Raw genomic sequence first — 25,235 nt, forward strand, 5'->3', positions numbered from 1 at the left:
GTGGATAAATGACATAAGAGAGAGGGCTGGTGTAGAGGCTGTAAGGGCCACGCAGGCCCAGTGTAACTTGGGCTCTTGTAGCTTAGGGAATGCAATAAGGTTTGCTGGCAAGGCAAAAAAGGAGAGTGTAGGCCAGGAGGGAGATGGCGCCTTCTTCTTCTTCTTTTTTTTTTTTTAAGTTTATTTATTTTGGGAGAGAGAAAGCACACAAGCAGGAGAGGGGCAGACAGAGGGAGAGGATCCCAAGCAGTCTCTGCACTGACAGCACAGAGCTGACACAGAGCTTAAACTCATGAACCATGAGATCACGACCTCAGCTGAAATCAGGAGTCAGACACTTAACTGAGCCATGCAAGTGCCCCCAGATGGCACCTTCATGAAGGAAGAGGGGATTGAGGGAATCTGAGACTGCTTGGAACCTGTGTGTCATGTAACAAGAGATATAAATGAAATGAATGCTAAATAGTGATACAAGATACCTTGTAGGAAAAGGAATGATTCAATAGTGGGTAGAGTTGGGAGAGAAGACTTTATTGAGATGGGCTTCAAGAAAGGGAATGATTTGCTTATAGAGGCTGCAAAGCCATTACAGGCAAGGGAACAACCTGGAAGACAAAGACATGGTACCCATTAATGTTCAACAGAATGTACTCAGGAAATTGCCTGCACACTGAAGAATGGAGTAGAATATAGCAGAGTTGTGTTTTTTTTAGTGTTTAGTTTTGAGAGACAGAGAGACAAAGCACCAGTGGGGGAGGGGCAGAGAGAAAGGGAGACAGAATCTGAAGCAGGCTCCAGGCTCTGAGTGGTCAGCACAGAGCCCGATGCGCGGCTCGAACTCACAAACTGTGAGATCATGACCTGAGCCGAACTCAGATGCTTAACCGATTGAGTCACCCAGGTGCCCCTAGCAGAGGTTTTAAAATCAGCTCGGAGTCAGATCACAGAAGGCCTTGACAGGGAGTTGGACTTGGACTCCAAAGGCCACAACCATCCAAAATTTCCAAGAGGGGAATAACACAATGAGCTTGTTTTCAGGACATAATTCTGGGGGCAGTTGTTAGAACTATGTTAGAAAGGTGGTTCAGACAGGTTCCTAGATGGGGTCTCCCTCCACATCAAGAGTGCTTGTGGCTGACATTACAGGGCCAAATCATGACTTAGGACGCTCAATGGCCCATGCTCCTGGGACATAATGCATAAAAATCAAGCTTACCAGACTGAGGATTAACCCCAAACCCAGTTTTATTGGCAACAGAGGCTCATTATACTGGCTGGACTGAACTCCTATCTGTATCTATACTTCCTACCCAAAATGAAAGTAAAGAAATTTTTACTGATTAAAAACTCACAAGAGAATGGGAGAGATACCAAATGGTAGATGAGAGAGAGAGAGAGAGAGCAATAAAATTATTGTCAAATGGAGAAAAATAAAATCTAAATGCGTGTGGCAAGGGGAAAGTAAACAAAAAGCAAATTGACATTATTACAACTCCACCATGAGACAACCAGAGCTGCCATCAGTTTTGAGGGCTTCAATCTTTTTTTTTTTTTTTTTTTTTTTTTTTTTTTTAAGTAGGATGCATGTCCAGCACAGACCCCAACAGGGGTCCTGAACTCATGACCCTGAGATCAAGACCTGAGCTGAAATCAAGGGTCAGATGTTCAACCAACTGAGCCACCCAGGGTTACATCTTAAGTACAAAAAGATGGGCAAAGGTCACCAAATATTTCAATAACACCTCTAATATGAGAGACAGGCATCAACAAACAGACAAACAAAAAGAAAACAGGTGATTCAGGAAACAGAAGGAACCTAAAAATAATTGATAACTTTGGAGAGAGAGAATACGTTCATTTAAAAAAAAAGTACTTGGAAAAAAAAGGCATTCAGAACATAATATATGGAAGGTAGAAAATAAAGCTGAAGAAATTCTCCTGATTAAAAAGAAATAGCCAAAAAGTTAAAAATGGAAAATAAGAGGAAAAGAATAATTAATTTGGAGGTACATTAAAAAAAAAATCCAATGTTCAACTAATAGAAGTTCCTGAAATAGAAAGGATAAAACTGAAAGAAAATTTCCCAGGACTGATACATACAACTTGCCAGGCTGAAAGGGCTCACTAAGTATATAGTGTTGCAAATTTTAAAATACCCACATTTTTAGACATATGAAATTTCAGGACATTTGAGGTAAAGATCCTAAAGCTCTCACAGAGAAAAATTACAAGTCACAAATGAAAGTTCAGGAATCAGAACACAGGGTTTCAAGAGCAACAACAAAATGTGGGAAACAATGAATAAATGCATTTAAAAGTGCCTACATACAAGTCTATAGCCTAGCAAATTATCAACGGGGTTGAAGAATAAAATAAAACCCATTTCAGACATGCAAAAGTCTTGAAAAATTTACATCCCATTAACTCTCCCTGGGAAGCTATAGAGGGATATATTCCCCCAAGCAGGGAAGTGCACCATGAAAGTCTCAGCTATGGGACCCAGGAAATAAAAGAGGGGTATAAGAAATGACCAGAGTGACAGTGAAAAGAAATCCCAGGACAACAGCTATGCTCCAGATATAGAGAACTATCAAGCTTCCCATCATGGGCTGAGTTGTGCCATCCCCCCATTCCCAACAAATTCAAATGTTGAAGTCACCCTAAACTTCAGGACCTCAGAATGTGATTTGGAGGGTCTTTATTATTATTTTTAATGTTTATTTATTCTGAGAGAGACAGAGTATAGCAGGGGAGGGGCAGAAAGAGAGGGAGAGAGAGAATCCCAAGCAGACTCCACACTGTTAGTGCAGAGCCCAACACGGGGCTCGAACTCATGAACCAAGAAATCATGACCTGACTGAAATCAAGAGTCAGATGCTTAACTGACTGAGCCACCCAGGTGCCCCTGGAGATAGGGTCTTTAAAGAGGCAATACGTCAGGGCACCTAGGTGGCTCAGTTGGTTCAGTGTCTGACTTCAGCTCGGGTCACGATCTCACAGTTTGTAGGTTCGAGCCCCACATTGGGCTCGCTGCTGTCAGCCTGTCAGCACAGAACCCACTTATGATCCTCTGTCTCCCTCTCTCTGTTCCTCCCCTACTTGCGCTCTGCCCAAAATAAATAAATATTTAAAAATAAATAAAGAGGTAATACGTTTAAATGAGGTGGTAAGCATGGGCACTAATGCAATACCACTGGTATATTATAAGAAGAGGGAATCTGGACAGTCACAGATGGAGGACCATACCAGGACAAAGGGAGAAGACTGCTGTCTGTAAACACAGAAGAGACCAACCTTGCTGGCACCTTGAGCTCAGATGTCTGGCCCCTTGAGCCGTGAGAAAATAAATTCCTGTTGTTGAAGCCGCCCAGTCTGGTACTTTGTTAAGGTAGCCTGAGCACACGAATATAGCATCCAACCTGGAAAAGACCAAGAGGGCTCCAGGAAAGATTTCAAACAAAAAAGGATCTGCATCTATCATATCTGTATGAGAACGTTACAGTGGTGTTGGGATTTGAGGGATGAACCAGTAAGAGGTGCAGGGAAAAGAAGCAAACAAACAAAGCAAAATGAGGACAGAAGCTATAGAAGAGAGGAACAGGATCCCGGCATGCTGTGGCTCAGAGGTGAACAACAGCTGCCTAGTAAACATGAACCTGGAATACTGACTGAACCATAAATTGGGAAATATACTGAAGGGATGAGGGAATAGAAGTGTGCATGTGGGTAAGTGATGTGCACGAACTAAATCCTCATCTTCCACAGCGGGAGGGTAACAGGTAGCATCACAAATGGAAAAATCAACAAGTGGCTAAATAAGCATAGTATTTAAACATGGAGGCAAATACTAGAAGATAATGCAAAACTACTCAGTGTTTGGGGAGTGATAGCCGGGGGTAGGGCAGACAGGGAACTATCCTTTTCCATGGTAATCTCAGTAGAACTATTTGAATTTTTTTTTTTTTAATTTTTAAATTTATTTATTTTGAGAGAGAGAGGGCACAAGAGGGGGAGGAACATAGAGGGAAGGAGAAAAAGAATCCCAAACAGGCCCTGTGCTGTCAGCGTAGAGCCTGATGTAGGGCTCAAACTCACGAACCATCTCCAACTCACGAACCGCGAGATCATGACCTGAGCCAAAGTCGAGAGTTGGATGCTTAACTGACTGAGCCATCCAGGTACGCCAGAACTATTTGAATTTTAAACTACTCATACATTTTTTAAAAATAAAAATGAAAACTCTAAAAGCTTAAAAGGCCCCTGAAGACCTCTGAAAAAAAAGGGAGTCGCTGGTCCCTTTTGCCAGAGGTCGTAACGATGGTGTGGTGCGAGTGGAAGCCACAACTCTAGTGTGGTGCAGAATGAGACGTGAGATAGCAAACGGAGGCTAATTTTTTTTTTTTTTAACAAACCATGTTGACAACTGAAAGGGAAGGGGACAGAGGGCGTGATAGGGTCACATGTTTCGAAGGTAGCAGTACTTATAATGATGGCACTTGTGCTGGCAATGTCCTCCTTAGAAACTGCTTGCCAAGGAAAACTATCAGCGAAGCTGGATTCCCATACCTGCCCCTGCTTGTTCTTTCACGCCTCACCAGTTGTCTTGCTCCAATTTCAGTCCAAGTGAGCCTTCATGATGTGTCCTGGGGAACAATTCTGCAAGAGCAACCTTTTAGCAAGAAGAACTACATGTGTCAGGCACAGGAACCTGTCATGAGCCATCACTTAGATGAAGGGTAGCAGCCTGACTAAGCTAATTAGACATGGACCAGGGCACTGGTTGAACTAGAAGAGCACTTCCTGAGAGTCAGGTTCCACATGTTGGTATGTAAAAGAGCATAAAGAAAATACCTATCACATGCAGCACGAGACATTCTAGGATACAAATCTTCAAAGTCAGAGGCTTTAAAAAAATGAAGCCAGGTCGCCCAGGTATTCACCAAGTGTCTATGGAGGCTTGGATGTCATGTTAGTGAGGCACCTTCTTGAGCAAACTAAGGTCTCTGGCTTCTTTGCAACTCAGAATATTTAACACCTCCCAAGTGATCCATCTGCATGTTCCAGAGGTATACCAGCGGAAAAGAACTTAGAAGTCAAGATCAAGGCACCACTCTGCTGTGAGGCAAGTGGAAAAAGATCCCAGTAGGTTTATGTTCAACAGAGAAGCAATAACACAAGGAGCCATGCTTGTCGTCTACAAGTTTTCCTATATCTCAGGCTTTAAATGTTGTATCTTCTTCTGTTCATTAAAGAACTTTTATGGTCTATAAAAGTTTTCCAGTTTTCCAAATAGTTCTACTCAGTAAATAACAATTACCCTGTCAGGCAGATTCCCCAGCATTCTGGTTTCTCAATCAGTTTCTCGCCCAACTGATAGTCAATTCCTAAAAGTTTACCCATTCCTGTGTTAGATGGCATATCTGACAATTCAGTGAAAGAAGTTGGTCAAATCCTACAACAGGCTTCCAAAGAAAGAAATGTCTAATCACAAAAATACAATTACTAATTTCAAGTAGTGATTAGGTCCTAAGGAGATGGTTGGACTTTTAGGTAGATTGTAACAGAAACCTTGAACAGTTAGGGGGAAAAAAAGATACCCTTAATGATTGGTCATTAATAGAATATGAGAAGAACACTAAAAATTTCTGCACATACACTCCTATCACAAAATTGGTCAGAAGGAAATCATGGATAAAGAAGACAGAATTTTAAGTTTTACTTATTTATTTTGAGAGCGAGAGCGTGAGAGGCGGGGGGGGGGGGGGGGGGGCGGGGGGGCGGATATCCCAGGCAGGCTCCACACTGTCAGCACAGAGCCCAACGCACAGCTTGATCTCACAAACCATGAGATCATGACCTGAGCTGAAATCAAGAGTCAGACATTTAAATGAACCACCCAGGCACCCCAAGAAAACAGAATTTTTGAAAAATAATTCACGAGGGAAATTCTTTATTACTTTATCAGTTCTAAAATATCATCTTCTTTAAAAAAATTTAAGACCGAATGACAGATTATTTCCTTTACTGTTGTAAATACTGCAAATTTCTCATCAAAGAGGTAAGTATCAATGTAATTTTTCCTTAAGTTTGAACACATGAGGGAGGAATGAAGCAGATTATAAACCTCATTTGATCTGATCTTATAAAAAGTCACTCCAGCTGTCTTCAGTCTTGCTCTATCCACAGAGAGATTTCCAGGATAGGTTTGTGTCATTCGGTCCATCCACAATAGGCTGGATAGGATAGTCCGTAGTAAGTGCCAGGATACCACCTTTTATTCTGGGCTACTTGACTGGCATTTGGCATTACATTCCAAGAGTACCTCAATTGTGAATAGTCCTCTCCAGGGGGCCCAGGAGGAGGGATATGGCCTCTCTGGGAAACATTTTGATTCTGTGAAAATTTTCTTAAACAAACAAACAAAAAAGCAATTAATTATTGTAGTTTAATAAAATATAGAAGCTTTATAAAATAATACATAGATATTCTGGCTCTACTGTTTTCTACCTGTATAACCTTAGCAGATAAGTTGCTTAATCTTTGGATTTCTTAGTTCTTTATAAAATGGAGCCAATACCTTCCATCTTCATAGGTTGTTTTCAAGGTAAATTAAGACAACATAGTTAAATTACCTACCACAACACCTTGGCACATGGTAGGTTTCCAGGAGCCATTCCACTTTTCCCTACACAGATAAATGCCCACACTTTTCTAATCAAATACTTTCTCCCCAAGTCTGGCAGAGTTGACATGAGACAGAATAAGGTATTTATTTTAAAAACAGGAAGCTGCTTTCACTTTAAATACATATGTAAATTAGTTATAAAGTATAGAATTCTAATTATGGGACATGTAACAAATTTGGAAAATTAAGATTGAAGTTTAATTGTTTCAAAAGCAAGATCAGTAAATACATCATACTGGAGTTTCACTACTTTCTCTATAATCTGTATTTACTCTTAAATAACACCCTTCCTTATTCTGTAAACTTTACCACTATTAATGCAGTCTAAGAATGCAAGATCCTGTTTGGTAATCACATCAAATTGTTGGCTTAAACTAAGTTTAGAATCAATGAAATTTTCTAAGGCATTTTTCAACTGCCTCTGAAAAGTCACATATTCCCCCATCTTGTACTTGATTTTTCAGCTCTAAATGCAAAATATGGAGCAAATGATACCTCCTGGTTGACACTGATCATCCAGAAAACATCAATTCCTCACCATTGCTATGTGTTTGCACTAAGTTATGATATAAATTTCTATTTCAATTCCAGAAAAGTAGACAGAACAGATACCTTACTGACTGCTGCAGATCTTGGGTCTGGCTGTGGAAATGCCAAGAAGGTACTGGATAGCCTTGGGTCTGATGTAGGTTATACCTCTGTCCTTGGTTAACAGACTTAATAGTGGTGTGGACTGGTTCCATCATATGTGTTGCGGCTTCAAAACCACTTGATCTGGATACACCGGAATCCCAACTCCTCAAAGAGAACATTTCCACACGGTATTACTGGTTTCCAAATTTAGTAGCCAATTTAGTAACTACATTTTGGTCCATGAAAATAACAATGCCATCCTCCCCCACTTCTCTCCTTGTTTAGATTCCCCAAGCAAGTAAGTAAGCCTCAGGGAGAGTGGATATGTACAGCTGAAATAATCTACAAACATATCTCCCTAACCACAAACCTCACATAAAAAATGCAACGTACCTTCTTATGGGGCCCTTCTGAAGGTCTTCAATATAGTTTTGTCTTTCCAAGCAATGTCCACGGCACCTATTGAATACTGAGGAGTGGATGAACTGTTAAAATTAACTGTACATGGGGCGCCTGGGTGGCACAGTCGGTTGAGCGTCCGACTTCAGCCAGGTCACGATCTCGCGGTCGGTGAGTTTGAGCCCCGCGTCGGGCTCTGGGCTGATGGCTCAGAGCCTGGAGCCTGTTTCCGATTCTGTGTCTCCCTCTCTCTCTGCCCCTCCCCCGTTCATGCTCTGTCTCTCTCTGTCCCAAAAATAAATAAAAATGTTGAAAAAAAAATTAAAAAAAAAAAACTGTACAAAAAGCAAGTCTTTTACAGAGAAAGTAGATCAAAGCTGAAATCCACTGACGAATTATTCAAGCTGTTATACCTCACTATCTCCAGATACATCCCTTTATAAACTTTTGGCAAAAGACTGTATTATGTCACAGCAAATGAATTACATACATTTCTTTTTTCCAAAATTTGAAAAATACATCCACATTTCCATCTTCAACTTTTATAAAAAGGGAAAAATAGTGACAACACTCATACTTACATTCAATTGCATCATCTGGCCTCATGCCTTCTACATCAATCAAATATCTAACAAAACAACATAACTGAGTCATTTATATGTAAGAAGAAAGAAATCAAGTTTATTCAAAAGAGGTCCAATTCCATTTACAAATACAGATATAAAAACCCTAAGAAAGTATCAGCACATCTAATCCAATTATTCAAGAATGATATACTATGACCACAAGAAGACTTCATTCCATGGATGCAAGGATGACCCAACTTTAGAAAATCTATTAATGTAATTAACAATTTAGTTAGTAAGTGAAAGAAGAAAATACAGGACCAAATTGGTACTTGTTAAAAAGGCATCTGATAAAATACAATAGTCCTTTTTGATCAAAATGTTTTATATACTAGAAACAGAAGACTTACTTAATGTGACAGAGTATTTATTAGGAACCAACAAATAGGAAAGAACAAATTGGGAAAAATATTAACATCGTATCTAAACAATGCTATCTAACCAACTGTAAAGGGCCAGAAGCTTAGGAGTCACCACCACTGTCAGCCATTTCTTCCTCACCCTCCTCTTCAACCCACAAATCCTAAAGATAATATTACCTGAGTATCTCTAGAATATGTCCACATCTTTCTACCAAAATGACCACCACACCCTCGTCCAAGTTACCATCATGCCCTGATTTCTACAAAAGCCTAACCTATCTTCTTGTTTCCACCTGCAGTGTAATCTCTACTCAGCAAAATAATCACTTGAAAATCCAAATTAGATTATATTCTCCACACCCTTAACAAAAAAAAGTTCAATGGTTTTCGATTACTCTGAAGATCAAGTCTAAAACCTTAAACACAGACCTGTGTGATCTAGTTCCTCCCCACACTCCATTTTAAACCTTTTTTTTAAGTAATCTCTACATCCAATATGGGGCTTGAACTCACAAACCCAAGATCGAGTTGTATGCCCTTCTGACTGAACCAGCCAGATGCCCCTACAGCTCTATTTTAAACTTAAAAAAAAAAAAAAAAAGTAACCTCGGGGTGCCGACGTGGCTCAGACGCATAAGCATCCAAATTTCAGCTCAGGGTCACGAGATCAAGCCCCACGTTGAGCGCCCCAGAGTGTGGAGACTGCTTAAGATTCTCTCTCTGTGTCTCTCTGCCCCCACCCCCTGCTTGCACACTCTAAAAAAAAAAAAAAAAAAAAAAAAAAAGTGAAAGTAATCTCTCTACACCCAACGTAAGCCTCAAGTTCATGACTCCAAGATCAAGAGTCACATGCGCCTCTGAATGAGCCAGCCAGGTGCCCCTCCAGCTCAAACTCATGACCCCGAGATCAAGGGTCACTTGCTCTACCGACTTAGCCAGCCAGGTGCTCCCCGCTACCTTTTTTTTTAAACTTCAGCTCCATTTTAACACCATACTTCCCATGGCCCAGCCTCTCTGGCTTGTTCCTCCAACACAGCATACGCTTTCCTATTATCGGTCCTTGCTGTTTATGCCCAGAATTCTCTCCCCAGAGTCCCTAAGAGGTTAATACCTCATCATCATCCTTCAGATATCAGCTCCAACATCCCCACAGAAACTTTCTGTAATCTCCATGCTAAAGTCAAATCCTCCCTATTAATATGCCCTCCATGAACCATGTCCCTCTCCTTCTTGGCATTTGTCAGAGTTGTAATTCCACATGCATTTGTGTGATTCTTGCATGTCTATTCTCTCTCTAGACTTGTTAGAGTTCCCGAAGGCCAAGTCAAGTCTCTCAAGTCTTTCTGCCAGCGTCTAGCACAGTGCTTACACATAACAGATGCTCAGTAAGTGTTTTCTGAATGAACAAATAGAAGTCAGTCCAGTGCAGCAGTCCTCAAAAAGCATAAAAGCATCAACTTCTCATTCAGAAATTCCATTCTAAAATTATCTCAAAAAATAGCATATACATTCAAATTTGTTCGTATAGAAATGTTCAATAATTCAATGTTTTAAATATCAAGAATTTCTGACTTTTATGTTCATCAGTAAGCAAAGCAATACAGCCTTTAAAAAAGAATGAGGGGCACCTGGGTGGCTCAGTCAGTTAAGCCTCCGACTTTGGCTCAGGGCATGATCTTGTGGTTCATGGGTTCCAGCCCGGTATCGGGCTCTGTGCTGACAGCTCGGAGTCTGGAGCCTGCTTTGGATTCTGTGTCTCCCTCTTTCTCTCTCTCCCCCTCCCCCACTTGTGCTCTGTCTCTCTCTCAAAAATAAACATTTTAAAAAAAATTTTAAGAATGAGGTTACCAAATACTTTCACAGGAAGATGTCCACCATGTTATATTATAAAACAGGATGTCTAAATATTATACTGTTAAATTACACATATATGCTTATTATCTGTCTGCATTTTTAAAGTCTGAAAAAATACGTATTCACTTATTACTGGTGGTAATCTTTGGGTGGGGAGCAAGACTTCTTTCTATTTCATACATTTCAAAGCTGACTGCATTTTTTGCAACTGGCTTGCACCTACTGTTGTACACGAAGCAACCTAAACACAGTCTGTCTCTTGGCGTTGGCAACTCACCTGCAGATGAGATAGCCAGTCCTGTTTAAACCATGAGTACAATGAACACCAATAAGTTTGTCTACAAAACAAGGAATACAGAGTTAAATAGGTGATGTAGATACACTAAAAACAAGTTCTCCAATTTTCTTTAGAGTACCATTTATTAGTTACCATAGCACTACCACTACCCTGAAAAGGAATAGCTGATGAGGAGTGAGTTATTTTAGGAACACACTAATAAAGAATCATCTAACATAAAGTCAAAATTCATGGTCTGGGAAATTTTGCTTCACCCCTCTTACATGCAGTCGTGTAAACTGGAGATGGCCTGGTCAGGTAAAATGGCACCGAGACGAACCCAGCTGTCTTAATCTAGAATGCCTGTCAGTAACTGATTAAATATAGAAAACGGGAGTGAAAAAGAAAACAGGCCACAAGAAAAATGAAATTTGTTTCGGAGTGAAATGAATGGAATGCTTTACTTTCGATGCTGAATATTAAAAAGAATAGTTTTGGTGGGACTCATGAGTTCCCAAAGCGCTTCCATTCCTCTGTCATTTGCTGCTCCACACATGCCACAGTCTATGTGCCCATGAAGCCCCCGGTTGAGCAGCACTGTCGGTATTTTACAATGAAAAGCAAGAACGGGGGTGCCTAGGTGGTTCAATCAGTTAAGCGACTGACTTTGGCTCAGGTCATGACCTCATGGTTCGTGGGGATCCTGAGTGGGGATCTGTGCTGACAGCTCGGAGCTGCTTCCAATTGGAGCCTGCTTCCAATTCTGCATCTCCCTCTCTCTCTCTGCCCCTCCCCTGCTTGTGCCCTGTCTGTCTGTCTCTCTCTCTCAAAACTAAACATTAGAAAAATTAAAAAAGAAAAAGTGAGAACTGGAGACGTAAGGCCAAGCTGCACAGCAGGCAGACAGAACAAAGACTAGGATCAAGTCAAAGATTTTTCCAACTGTGCCACAGTATTTCTTAGTCCATCATTTAAAAAATTATATAAGGGGGCGCCTGGGTGGCTCAGTCGGTTGGGCGGCCGACTTCGGCTCAGGTCATGATCTCGCGGTCCGTGAGTTCGAGCCCCGCGTCGGGCTCTGTGCTGACAGCTCAGAGCCTGGAGCCTGTTTCAGATTCTGTGTCTCCCTCTCTCTGACCCTCCCCCGTTCATGCTCTGTCTCTCTCTGTCTCATAAATAAACGTTAAAAAAAAATTCTTGGGGCGCCTGGGTGGCGCAGTCGGTTAAGCGTCCGACTTCAGCCAGGTCATGATCTCGCGGTCCGTGAGTTCGAGCCCCGCGTCGGGCTCTGGGCTGATGGCTCAGAGCCTGGAGCCTGTTTCCGATTCTGTGTCTCCCTCTCTCTCTGCCCCTCCCCCGTTCATGCTCTGTCTCTCTCTGTCCCAAAAATAAATAAACGTTGAAAAAAAAAAAAATTAAATAAAAAAAAATTTCTTAAAAATTATATAAGAAATTAAATAAAAAACAATCACGTGTAGTTATCTCGGCAAAATTTATGTCTGTGACTAGGAAGTGTCTGGTAGGAAAGCACATGGCCTCCCCTGCCTGGGTGACCACCTCCCTACCTCTAAATCTCATCTATTTCAAGTGATTCTCCATATGGAAGATGTGAACTTAAAATACAAACTCGCAGGGTTGCTCCCTTGCTGAAAAACCTCCATTTAGCACAGAATAAAGCCCAAACTTTTAACACAGCATTTAGAACTCTTCATAAACAGTACCATCAACCTGGCTCTCCAACTGAACTGTAAGTCCACAAGGATTTGAACTAGGACTTACAAGGACCTACGTGACCCACCTCTTCTTGCCCCTGCCAACCTACCAGATTCCATTTTCTACTGCTCTGCCCTCACACCTTCCGCATTCTAGCTACACTGGCCTCCTTCCTATTCCTCAAACATGCTGGGCACAGTCATGCCTCAGGGACTTTTGCACCTACTATTCCCTCTGCTTTGGAATACTCTGTCTCCCCCACCCCCCAAATATCCAATGGCTCCTCACTCCTTTTAAGGCTCTACTCAAATGACATCTTAATAGGCCTCCCCTGATCACCCAACACATTCCCTCACTTCTGTGTCCTATCTGTTTTTTTCCAAAGCACTTCTCACCATCTGACATTTCAGAGTTACTTATTTATCCCTCTCCCCCACTAGAATGCAAAGTATAAAAGAGCAGGAGCTTTCTTCTGTTCCTGCTTCCCAAAACAGTGCCTTCAACTTTGAAGGTGTCCTCTAAATACCTGTTGAAAATGAACATATGAATTCTACACCCTTTCACACGACCCTCTAGTCACACCAGAGGCTGCCGCTCCCCGGCACAAGTTCAAGCCCTGTGCCTTTTGCACTTATTCCCCAAACCTGGGCTGTCCTTTCCTCATTCTGGCAAAGTCCTCTTCCCCACAGCCCAACTCAAATGCTCCTGTCTCCTCGGTGAGGCCTTCCTCAACCTCTCCTCCATATTCCTGTTGCACTTAATTCTTTTGTTATAATTAATCCATTGTCTTAATTACCACATGTTTATCTTCCTAGGGAAGTTTCTAATGAACAGAGAATGCTATCACCTCTGTATCCCATGCCCTACCAACAAACCTCAGTGTTTACTGACTCCATTTATTTTCTGAGTCTCTACCAGTTCTAGGGAGTGGACAGTGTAGTGTCCTCCTCTTCTTCAGGGAGCCTGGAATCTGTGAGAGGGGACGCTTAGAACAGAGGTAGACAAAATGGATCATAAACAAGGTCCCAAGACTGCTAGAGCAGAGAGCACAGTGAAGTTAGCACCATACAGGCAGAAGACCAACATGGTGTAACACGTGAACAAACAAGATTTACAAACGTGTTCACGTGTACTCATACAGATCTTCTAACCCTCGCAGAACAGATGGAATACTATATACAGTTCCACACAAAGGAGCCCTGAAGCAGCGAGTAGGCTGGCCGCTGCACCCTAACATCTTACACAGTCATGTTTCTGACACAAGTTAATATAAATCAGATTATTTACCTCCTCCATAAATGACGTGGCTGTCAGAAGCAAGGCCAAGCCCGTGAAGTTTTAAAGTTAAAGTACAGGGAAGATCTGGGAACAAGGCTTAAGATATTTAAGTGCTAATGCCTGCATTAGGCAACCACGTTATAGTGTGAAAAATTATCTTAAAATTCTTGTCTCTTTCTACCTGTCATCTCCCATCCCCTATCTTCTCACCTGCATCTCTATTCTTTCTCCCCTACTTCCTGTTTGTGTGTGTATGTGTACATATGTGGAATATTTACTGTCATATTTATGTAATAAAGCATACACTCCTCAAGCTAAATTTAGAAAGAGAACAAAATGAACACTTTTTCCTGCAGGTCAGTGGCTTTTCAAAGACAAAAGATTCCTCAGTCTTAAAATATGGCAAATACCACATTCTTTCTGATGGCCAGGTGCCGGAAATAGTTAAGTGGATCCTTAAAATTAAGACACTAATAGCTTAATAAGATCTATTTTCAACAGAGTAAGGTAGATCTTAAAGCAGAAATAAGAAACACCAGCCTTTTAAAGTTCTTCCTGTCTGAATAAGAGGTGGTAGTGTCCTTCCTCAGTTGTACCCAAAGTGGAAAAACAGCAGAAACATCTTAAATACAAATGAGAAGGATGCCACTGCACTGATGCACTTTGCTTTGCTTTGCTTCTAGGGGTCTGTCTCATTCCAAACCTTTTCCTTTTGTTGTCTCTTTTATAGACCCTAAGACGTTGAGATTTTTTTCCCCTTGTTTTCAGCAGATGGTCACACAAGCCACACTCCCATACGCTTTGACCTTTGATGCAATACATCAGTTCTTAACCTTTCCCCCGTAACTCTCACCTCTGAACCAATAAATAAAAGAATGTGTTTATTTTATTATGTATTTCCCATTCAAAAGTTTTAGAGATGAGTAAGCTAGTTCACATTTCTCATTAAAACCACTTTTCAAACTAAATTGTTTGTGACCATACAAGGAAAAACTCACTCTATTAGCACCATCTGACATTTCTACCTTAACATTATCAAACACAACAGGCCTAATGTTAAAACTAAATATTCCAACCCCATTCAAAATGCATACCAATGTTCAAGTAAGAGGGAAAATAAACAACAAACTCACCATTGTCTTTATTTTCTTTCAAAAACTCATTAACAGCACATTTGAATTTAAAAATAGTGTCATCATCAGGCACCTGATGCCCAGTTGTATAAATTTTTAAGTAAGGAATAGTTTCTGGTAAGTCCTATAAGGCAAAACCATGAAAATGCATATTATTTCATTTGTAAGTAAAGAATTAAAAATTAGAGAAGCCAGAATAAAAGCCAAGAGGTTACAATAAACATAGTTTGTCAGTAATTCTGATAAAAAAGACATTTTTTCCCAAGCTGCTTCAACCAGGAAGCATCATCTGATTTTTAGTAAATCTACAGAATGAGGGGGAAAAAAAATGAAATCTACAGAATGGGTAGTCAATAGGATACAAAACTGAAAGCCAAGTCCATTTAAATGAATGCATAAAAACTAAAAATTATATGAATAGTTCTACTTAGTATTTTATATTTTGAGAGTCATAAAGCTGCTGTGATTTAAGTAGAATAGTAGAACAGAGTCAGAAAAACTTGGATTTGAACTGTGAGACTGAGCAAATTTCAGGCACTGTTGAGAGCTGGTATTCTCAGGGGCAGGAGAAATCAGACACCAATAAAAGAAGAGGTTAAGGGGCGCCTGGGTGGCTCAGTCGGTTGAGCCTCCGACTTCAGCTCAGGTCACGATCTCACGGTCCGTGAGTTCGAGCCCCGCGTCGGGCTCTGGGCTGATGGCTCAGAGCCTGGGGCCTGCTTCCGATTCTGTGTCTCCCTCTCTCTCTGCCCCTCACCCGTTCATGCTCTGTCTCTGTCTCAAAAATAAATAAACGTTAAAAAAAAAAAAAAAATTAAAAAAAAAAAAAGAAGAGGTTAAGTGAAAATCCTATGGTTCTGAATTTAAATGGAAAGTACCAACATGAATCTATGATTTATTTATATTAAAAACAAACACATATTTCCTAGCTCTGATCACAGAAAAAGCCTACAAACAACTGATGTCATATTCAGGAGCCATACTCAGAAGCTCCAACTGGGCAAAGATAGGGCCTCAATTTGTGCCTCAAGGAGAATAACTTCATTGAAGTCCAAAATGATACAAAAAGTAAATAAATAAAACTCATTGGTCACCATCAGAGGATATTAGTGGATCAACTCATTATTTTGACACCTGTTAAATAAAAGGAAAGAAGCACATGCCTCTACAACTAGGCAACCAAACAGATGATGAGGGAAGCTTCTCTCGATAGAAATATGCCCAGCTAATAAATGAACAAGGGACAGAATTCACTATTTTTGAAGCCCCAAATGAATTAATGGATGTGGGTATCAGTCATCAGTGACTGTAATACCACAGAAAGAGATAATCACTTATAGGTCTCCACAGAAGAACACATCATAACCTATGAAACTGTCTCGCAAAAAAAAAAAAAAAATTAAGTCTAATCTGGTCAAGCCTCTGGGTCCAACTACCAATTTACAGGAAATAAAAGACTGAAGAATATGTTAACACATGGGGAGGAAATCATCAAATCTAGATAGAACAAACTGGGTTCTTCAAAAATTAAAACTCAAGGGGGGAGAAAAAAAGTATGTGAGAGAGACATGGAAGGAGAACTTACAGATTAAATAAGACTTCAGAGACCTAATAATCAAAGGCAAAGGGTGAATCTTATTTGGATTTAATTCAAACTTTTTTTTCTTTTTTTATGTTTATTTATTTTTGAGAGAGAGAGACAGAGTGTAAGCAGGGGAAGGGCAGAGAGAGAGATAGGGAGACACAGAATCCAAAGCAGACTCCAGGCTCTGAGCTGTCAGTACAGAGCCAGATGCAAGGCTTGAACTCACAAACCATGAGATCATGACCTGAGCCGAAGTCAGACGCTTAGCCGACTGAGCCACCCAGGTGCCCCTTAATTCAAACTCTTAAAAAACACTTTTTATGACATTTAGAAGAACTGAAAATTTGAGCATTGACTGGATATTTGATGTTAAATAATGACAGTAAGGAATAAAAGTCGTATATTTTAAATATATATATAAAAAATGTACAGGTGAAATTATATGCTATATAATACATGGGATCTGCTTCAAAATTATATGGAATGGGGTGAAACCAGAAGGTGTACAGATGAAACCCGACAGCATCAATTAATAGAGATTAAAGCTGGATGAGTTCATGGGTGTACAATGAATGCCCACAGTATTATGCCTACTTCTGTGTATGTTTAAAAGTTGTGGTAATTATTTAAAAAATGACACTGGAGGGGTGCCTGGGTGGCTCGGTTGGTTAAGCGTCCGACTTCAGCTCAGATCATGATCTCACAGTTCTTGAGTTCAAGCCCCACATCAGGCTCTGTGCTGACAGCTCAGAGCCTGGAGCCTGCTTCAGATTCTGTGTCTCCCTCTCTCTTTGCCCCTCCCCTGCTCATGCTGTCTCTGTCTCTCTCTCTCTCTCTCTGTCTCTCTCAAAAATAAATAATAAAACATTAAAACCAAGAAACATGCAAAAAAACGACACTGGAAAAGTTTGGTGGTCTCAAAGGTTTCTAAACATAGAACTACCATATGATCCAATAACTGCACTCCTACCTAGACATGTAAAGGAGGTGAAAGCAGGAATCTGAACAACTATTGGTACATCAATGTTCACAGCAGTATTATTCACAATAGCCAAAAGGTGGAAACAACTCAAGTGTGCATCAACGTGTGAAGAGATAAACAAAATATGGAATATTACTCAGCCGTGACAAGGAATGACATTTTGTTACATGTATGAAACTTGAAAACATTATGTTTAGTGAAGTAGGTGAGACACAAAAGGACAAATATTGTGTGATTCCACTCCAGAGAGTAGCATACAGGTTACCTCCGCAGGAAGAGGAAATGGCATTATTGTTTAATGAGTACAGTTTTTGTTTAGGATGATGAAAAAGTTTTGGTTATAGGCAGTGATGATGGTGACACAATGTTGTGAATGTATTTAATGCCACAGAATTGGACACTTACGAATAGTTAAAATGATATTTACGTACAACTGGCCACATACACACACAAAAACAGGAATAACTGAATTTAAGTGTCAATTCTTCCTTTTTTGAGCCTCAGATTCATCATCTGTAAGATAAGCAGTTGTGGTCATCTATCCTCTGAGCTTAGTGCAGAGCAAGCACTCAGGAGATACCAGTACTACTATACTTCATCAGCAAAGGACTGTTGTGAAGATTAACTATGATAAGGTATGTAAAAGTACTTTTTAAATGGCAAACTGTTTTACAAATCTATTTTCTAAATTTTTTAATTTATTTTGAGAGAGAAAGAGCATGAGCAGGGGAGGAGGGCCAGAGAGACAGAGACAGAGAATCCCAAGCAGGCTCCGCACTGCCAGCAAAGAGCCCGATGCGGGACTCGAACTCACAAAACGTGAGATCACGAACTGAGCTAAAACCAAGAGTCAGACGCTTAACCAACTGAGCCACCCAGGCCCCCTACAAGTATTAATAAACGTTTAGTGTTACTGTCGTCCAAGGCCATGAAATTGGTCAGAAGGATAATTCCCTCACACTGATATGTCACATGGGCCAACAGATTATATGGGGTTCTGTTTTTTATCAGAGATACTAGGAAAAGGAAAGCATAAAACTTAGAGCTAATAGTGGTCTTTTACCATGATGTTTACATGCTCAGTCAACTGATTAAAATAAGTGCTAAAAGACACAGTGGATATTTACTTCTTTTCTTTTAGGCTGCTACTATTCTTACTAAAAATTTATTTCATTTTCAAAATATGGAACATGGAAGCTTATAGAATTTCTTAAGTACACACAGAGCCAACATTACAGTTCAATTCATGTCTTTAATCTCATTTTGAGACACCAATTAGAAGTATGTACTTAAGGAAACCGTTAACTTCCTTTTTTGAACTATTACCCATGAAAATAAGCCAGGATTCACCTTAGTGTAAGAAGATAACTATTGAATTACTAAGAATTATTATCGTATTGGAAAGTCGGTCCTTTTCAGTTAAAGGTTCCATTTACCTCTGGTTTATAATAGCGATGAGTGTATGTTAAGTCAATAATCAGTCCAAGTTCTTCATTCTGTTTTTGGAGTTTGTTAAAAAGATCCAAGGGGGAAAAACGTTCTTCTGGAGCAAGGTGCTTTTCAAAACTCTGTTAGAGAGAATGAAAGAAAAAGCAAACATGTGCTTAAAATCCTTTTCCATTTATTCAAGCCCTGTGATGCTCACACACAATGAAATTCAAAGAAAAGTTTCCACTGTGCTGGAATTTATAAGCTAGATTACAATCTTTTCTTCCAGAGATGAGGCGGGAGAAAGTAAGCTCATTTCTATGTATTTATTTCTGTGCTTACTTGTCTCATGTTTATCTCCTAACCAGACTGCAACTGCCAGAAGGCAGAGACTGCATCAATTCTGTCCATCAAATCTTCAGCTCCACCTGGCACATCTATAACTACTTTTAAATACTTCCTGAATACTTCTCTATATGAAGGGTGGCTTCTATTGCTAAATATTCTTTTACATATTTGGCTTATTTACCTACTCTGCTCATTGATCTGTTTGGTTATTCAAATGTCAGCCACACACTTTTTTTAAATTAATAGACTAGTTTTTAGAGCAGTTTTAGCTTCAGAGCAAAACTGAGCAGAAAGTAGAGTTTCTTCTTATACCCTCTCTCCTTTACCCCACACAACTTTCCCCACCATCGACATTCCATACCTGTAAGGTCCATGTGTTACAATCGATGAACCAACATGGACATGTCCTTTTCAAGGTCCACAGTTTACATTACAAATCACTTTGTGTTGTACAGTCTACTGGTTTTGACCAAAGAATAATGAGACATGTTTATACTTACAGTATCACACAGAATAGTTTCCCTGCCCTAAAAATTGCCTGTGCTCAACACTTTTAACACAGCTTCCTATCTGACAGGGCTCCATGATCCCCTTCTCCCAGTATTCTTCTTTTTCAGAATTTTCATGGCTATTTAGGTTTATTTTTCTCTATGAGTTTTAGAATAAATCTATTTGAGATGATGTTAAATTTATAATAAGTTAACTTAGGAAGATTTGACAGTTTGATGATATTAAGTCTTCCATGTAAAACTGTAAAAGTGTTGAAGAGTATATTAATTACAATGAGGCATACAATCTCTCCAGTAAGTTTCTTGCAGACTTGGAGCTGATGAATCAAATATCCTCTCCAGTCATGTGAACAACAACTAACTTTAGGAAGCCTTCCTGTCTGTTACCATTTCCCCCTCCTTTGAATTCCTAGGGATTTCTTGCCATGGCATTCATGTGACACTTGACATACTCTATTTCGTATTCCGGTATGCATAAGAAGTGACTGTCAAGTGACTGCTTTTCTTTGGGTGACTTCCATAAAACACACAGGAACTCAATGTCACGTTTTGCTTCCTAACTCTACAGCATGAAAAGGAACTGCACTGGGGGGGGGGGGGGGTGTTATGCAGCTCTGTAATCCCCTGTACAGTGCCTAAACAATCCCAACGCTGAGCCAGATAACCTGAGTATACAGAGCTAGGAGGAGGCTTTTTGTCATGACATCATACAGGAAAGATCTGTGGCTGTGTGGAGGAAGGGAAACGGAAGAGTCTTCCTGTTGTCTACCTTGCTGGTGTACTTTCAGGCAAGGGGCTACGCAGGGGCCCTTGTGGAAGCTCGGGAATCCACTTTTAGAGACCATTGGGTAAGGAGTTGAGGAATCAGGACAACTGCACAGAGAAAAGGAGGAATATAGGAGATAATTCGCAGCAGCTCCAAATGGGGGCTGGGAATGTCCATTCAATAAATATTTGTTAACGTTTACTATATGCCAAACATTATGCTTGGTGTTGATGGATGTGAATAAGAGCCATAAGATCATCTTTATGAGAAGACTAGTTTTTAAGTCCAGAGATGCAGAAGAACTGACACAGTAGATGAAAAAGGAACCCTGACCTATGAGTCACAAATTAAACAAAATCTCAACACATTCAAAGTGGCTTTTCCAGATACCAATCCATGCTATGCCGGGCAGTTTCATGAGTCTCTTCTTACCTTTTTTATATTGGTCAAATGCTTTCCTCACCTATTCCTTCCTCAGTTCTAACAAAGACACAGTTTTCAGAGTTTCCATGCTGAAATCGCGACCTTGCTAATCAAGGGCTTTTTATTTTTTAGTTATGATGATGGGAGTGAAATAGTCTACCATTTAGTAAATGGGGGTCACAGATGCTAGAAATCTTGCCAAATTCATAACAGTCCTACAAACGTGTCTCACACCTGAATGACTTTTGAATGTCCTATTCAACACCTCATATAGGTGAAAAACTGCGCATAGTTATCTAAGCCTTAGAACCTAACTCCATTTCACAAATAAACGCAAGAGGTTTTCTGCAGAGTTTTAAAGTACATTGAATTTTCCAAGATAGTAATCACGTTTCAATCACGTAAAAATTGTACTTTGTTTTATTTGAAAATCTACTAAGAGCTGTTCACTATCATGGAAATTTCTGACAGGCAGTAAAACCCACCTAGATTGGTCTGCATTTGCAGTGTTTGTATTCATGCTGCAAGTAACCAACTACTTTTTTATTTCTAATATAGTCATGCCCAAACATTTACATATTGAAATTAATTACATATTACTTTATTGTAAGTTACTTTATCTTATTTAGCGTTTACATTATAATTAGAGCATAGGTTGACTTTTTTTCCTTAAAATTAAGTAGCGAAGTAGTATTTAACTATAACTATTTCAGGATACTAAAGGGGATACACAACGTACTTGTTATTAAAAAGGGAAAATGGAGGGGTGCCTGGCTGCTCACTCGGAAGAGCAAGCGACTCTTGACCACAGAGTCATGCATTTGGCCCCTGCACTGGGTAGATTACTAAAAAAATAAAAATAAAAAATAATGAATAAAAACTTTAAAAAAAAAAAGGGAAGATGGAGCATGTCAGGGTTGAGAACCAGCATTCTATATCATGAATTCAGATTTGTGAAAGAATACTGAATTAACTTTTGCTTACCTTTTTCAAAGGAACTTTGAAAGCAATGAAACGAGTCCCAGGCATCCGTTGTCCAACTGGAAGATAGTCTTTCCACCTATTAATACATCTTTTGTTAGCCGAATTTTATGTTAGCCTGTACCCCAGCATAGAATGATGGCTCCTTGTAAATGGACACCATAGCCCACACAGACGTTCCCCTCTTCTCCCTGCTTTGAATTTTGCTGTTCCATGTACTCAACCCCACCTAGTAACAACTTATACTTTTCTAGACACAGGCAACAAAACAGTGCACAGGTCTCAACAAATAAGGAACATCGAAAACCAGACTTGTCCAGTATTTTCGTATCCCCGATAAAACCTAGCCCAGTCCTGAACACTCCGGTGTCATTACTGTATACCTGTTGATTAAAAGTTTAAATTCAATTCTTTGACTTGACAGTTTATTTTCAGTCCTTACACAACTGGTGCCATCAAATGCAGTCAGTAGGGAACTTCAAGTTCACATTTTAAAAGAAAACCTGATAGAAAAGGGACTGTGAACTTCACTTAATAATGTTAGGAGTCACAGTGAAGTCATATTTGAGCTGACTTCTGTAGGATGAGCTAGTTAACTAAGGTGAATTCAGTATAGCTGAAGCATAGAAAGTGAGGACAAAAGTGGCACAAGATGGGGCTGGAAAAGCAAGGGAAGAGTCTAGTCTATGCAGACTCTTAAAGACCATGGTAAAGAGTTTCTTTTTATTCTTAAAACCATGTTTTTGATTGATTTTTACAGGCAATAGTCCAACTAGTCTATTAAAAAGACTTCCTGTGGGGTGCCTGGGTGGCTCAGTTGGTTGAGCGTCCAACTTTGGCTCAGGTCATGATCTCACAGCTCACGAGTTCAAGCCCCACGTCGGGCGCTGTGTTGACAGCTCAGAGCCTGGAGTCTGCTTCAGATTCTGTGTCCCTCTCTCTCTCTCTGCCCTTCCCTCGCTCATGCTCTGTCTCTCTTTCAAGAATAAATTTTAAAAAACATTAAAATTAAAAAAAATAAAAAATAAATAACAAGACTTCTTGTGTGAAGAATGGATTGGAAAGAGACAAGAGTTAGATATATGTACACTACTTAGGACCTGCAATAGATCAGGCAAGTTCTGTATTAGGATGCTGACAGAGTAAAGATATTCAGGAGATAAAATGAAGGGGACTTGATGTAGGAGATGGGAGGAAAGGAAGATTTCAAGGAATAAAAGAGTTCAATGCACACATGAGCAAAGTCTTAAAATTAATCATTTGCACAGAAGAAGCTATCTCAAACGAAACGTGTTAGGAAGCAAACCTATGCCCTCTGTGATTGCTGGAAACAATATAAATCAACTTTTTCGGAGGAAAGTTCGGATGTACTGGTGGGTTTTTTTTCCACTCAAACTTGGTCCTCATTACTCACGTTTGCTGTGTCAAAACAACACAGCTCGAGGAACTGAGGGAGACTCCAATTTGGTAATTAAGGGGTGTCCCCGACACTGGCAGTCAGTCCCATCTTAAAAAGCCATTCCTGTGCATTTTAACAGAGAAGCAATGGCCAGAGCCTCGCTTTTAACGGAATGGGGAGAAATCAGAACCCAGCTGCTGTGGGCGGAGCAGCGTGAGGATCCATGCCTCCCAGTTTGGGTGGACGGGGCAAGCGCGTCGCGGGGACAGATACAGGTAAGAGACCACAAGACATGGAGTCCAGGCCGCCGAGCGCCAAAGTGGAGGGCCACGCCCAGGGGCCAGAGCAGATTACCTTTCCGGGACGTGGTTTCCGCCCCTCTTCTTGGTGGAGCGACGTCCAGAGTACGCGCGTCCTTGGCCCCAGCCGCCGCGGGCATGATGCCACTGGCTCATGTAGGCCCCAAGATGCCTCCCACCCAACAGCAAGAGAGTCAAAGCCGCCAGTCCAGCGCCTACGGTGCCAGAACAAGATCCCGGAGCGGAAGCGCCTAGGCAGCAACCCACGCAGTTCCCAGGCCCCTTGCAACTGCGCACGCGCCACCGACAGTCGTGATGACGTCAACACGCTGGCTGACGGAGAAATTTGATTAGTAAACAGGAGTCAGAGAGCGACAGTGCCCTCCTAAGCTGGGGGTCGGTAGCGCAGGTTCGATGAGCATGTAGGTACACCAGAATTCAAATAGTACAGGCCATGGAATGAGGGTTAAGTCCCAGTGCCCCAGTTCCTTGTGTGGTTCTTCCAGGTATTTTCCAACTGCTTACGTTTATTTGTAAATATATGGATATCTTTCATTTTGTACAAAAGCAGTATAGTATACATATCCTACAGTATATCTTGGGTACTGATTTTCCCAGTCAGTTTATGCATACATCCACTCTATTACTTTTAATGCCTGCTTTGCATAGTATTTCATTGATTTTAAGAGCCATAATCTATATAACCAGTCCAATAATTGTTTTCAGGTTTTGGGTTTTTTTTTTTTTTTTTGGTCCTCTGTAACAGGCTGCAGTATGAATGCCCTTATATATGTATACAACTATATCTAAATCCCTAGAAGTAGAATTTCTGGAATGAATGATATGTTGGATTAAAATTTGGAAGGATACTTCCACATTACCCTCCAAAAATATTGTATCAACCTACACTCCCACTCACAGTGAAACTTTTATTGGGTTCTTATCATGCACCAGGTATCACATTAGAGGTTGACCTTAGGTCTGTAGGGTTTTAGAAAATACAACAAACAAACAGACTGAAAGACAGGAGTGGAAGCTCAAGTCTAAGATTTCCACACAGTATCAGGCATAGGGAACTGTACCTGCTAGAAAAAGTCTGAATTCTGCTATAATTTAAACAGCAAAGGACAGCGTGTCCTACAGTAGGTATGGAGACAGACTAGAGTACTAATTCCAGGTAAACTGTAGATAATTATAATAGCTAATTTTTCGTTATTTGTATTCATTAGTTTCTAACTTGTGAAAGTGTCTTACATACACTTAGTAGTCTGGTACTGGGTAAACCGAGGGCCAGAAAGGTCAGAGTTATTGAATAAATGATCAAATGAATGGATAAAAAGATCACTATCTTTAACGTTTCTGGGACAGTCATATTCTAACCAAGTTTAAATCCACAAGCATTTACAATTTGGAAAACTTACACATAATTTAAAACAGGTCAATATTAGCAAATTGCTATTTGGAAAAAGAAAAGGTGTAAGTTAGCACAGCATATTTGCAAACTTACAAATAGACACATTCAAATTTGGTGCTAAATCATAAAATATTCTTTTGG

At 40.3% G+C, this 25,235-nt stretch overlaps 2 protein-coding genes across 3 annotated transcripts in view; one reads left to right on the plus strand and one right to left on the minus strand.

The window, feature by feature from the left end:
- CA3H2orf78 (chromosome A3 C2orf78 homolog) overlaps positions 1–25,235 on the plus strand; it is a 40,164-nt gene that overhangs the window by 4,352 nt on the left and 10,577 nt on the right. The window contains exons 2-3 of the mRNA XM_047854531.1: positions 18,032–18,162; positions 23,521–23,656. The gene's annotated coding sequence lies outside the window, so the exon portion shown is untranslated. The remainder of the gene's footprint in view (positions 1–18,031; positions 18,163–23,520; positions 23,657–25,235) is intronic.
- DUSP11 (dual specificity phosphatase 11) lies at positions 5,934–23,974 on the minus strand. Of its 2 annotated transcripts, none has more exons than XM_047854537.1 (9): positions 23,736–23,974; positions 21,986–22,061; positions 18,964–19,095; positions 14,961–15,084; positions 10,837–10,897; positions 8,299–8,345; positions 7,712–7,787; positions 7,298–7,480; positions 5,934–6,406 (listed from the first exon to the last, which is right to left on the minus strand). In XM_047854537.1, exons 1-9 carry the CDS (start codon positions 23,834–23,836, stop codon positions 6,211–6,213), a joined length of 996 nt encoding a protein of 331 aa, XP_047710493.1. In that variant the 5' UTR covers positions 23,837–23,974; the 3' UTR covers positions 5,934–6,210. The 2 variants fall into 2 exon arrangements, with proteins under 2 accessions (XP_047710493.1, XP_047710492.1); XM_047854536.1 differs by having other exon boundaries at positions 7,298–7,483.

This window comes from Prionailurus viverrinus, chromosome A3 (genome assembly GCF_022837055.1).
Source record: "Prionailurus viverrinus isolate Anna chromosome A3, UM_Priviv_1.0, whole genome shotgun sequence".
Lineage (NCBI taxonomy): Eukaryota > Metazoa > Chordata > Mammalia > Carnivora > Felidae > Prionailurus > Prionailurus viverrinus.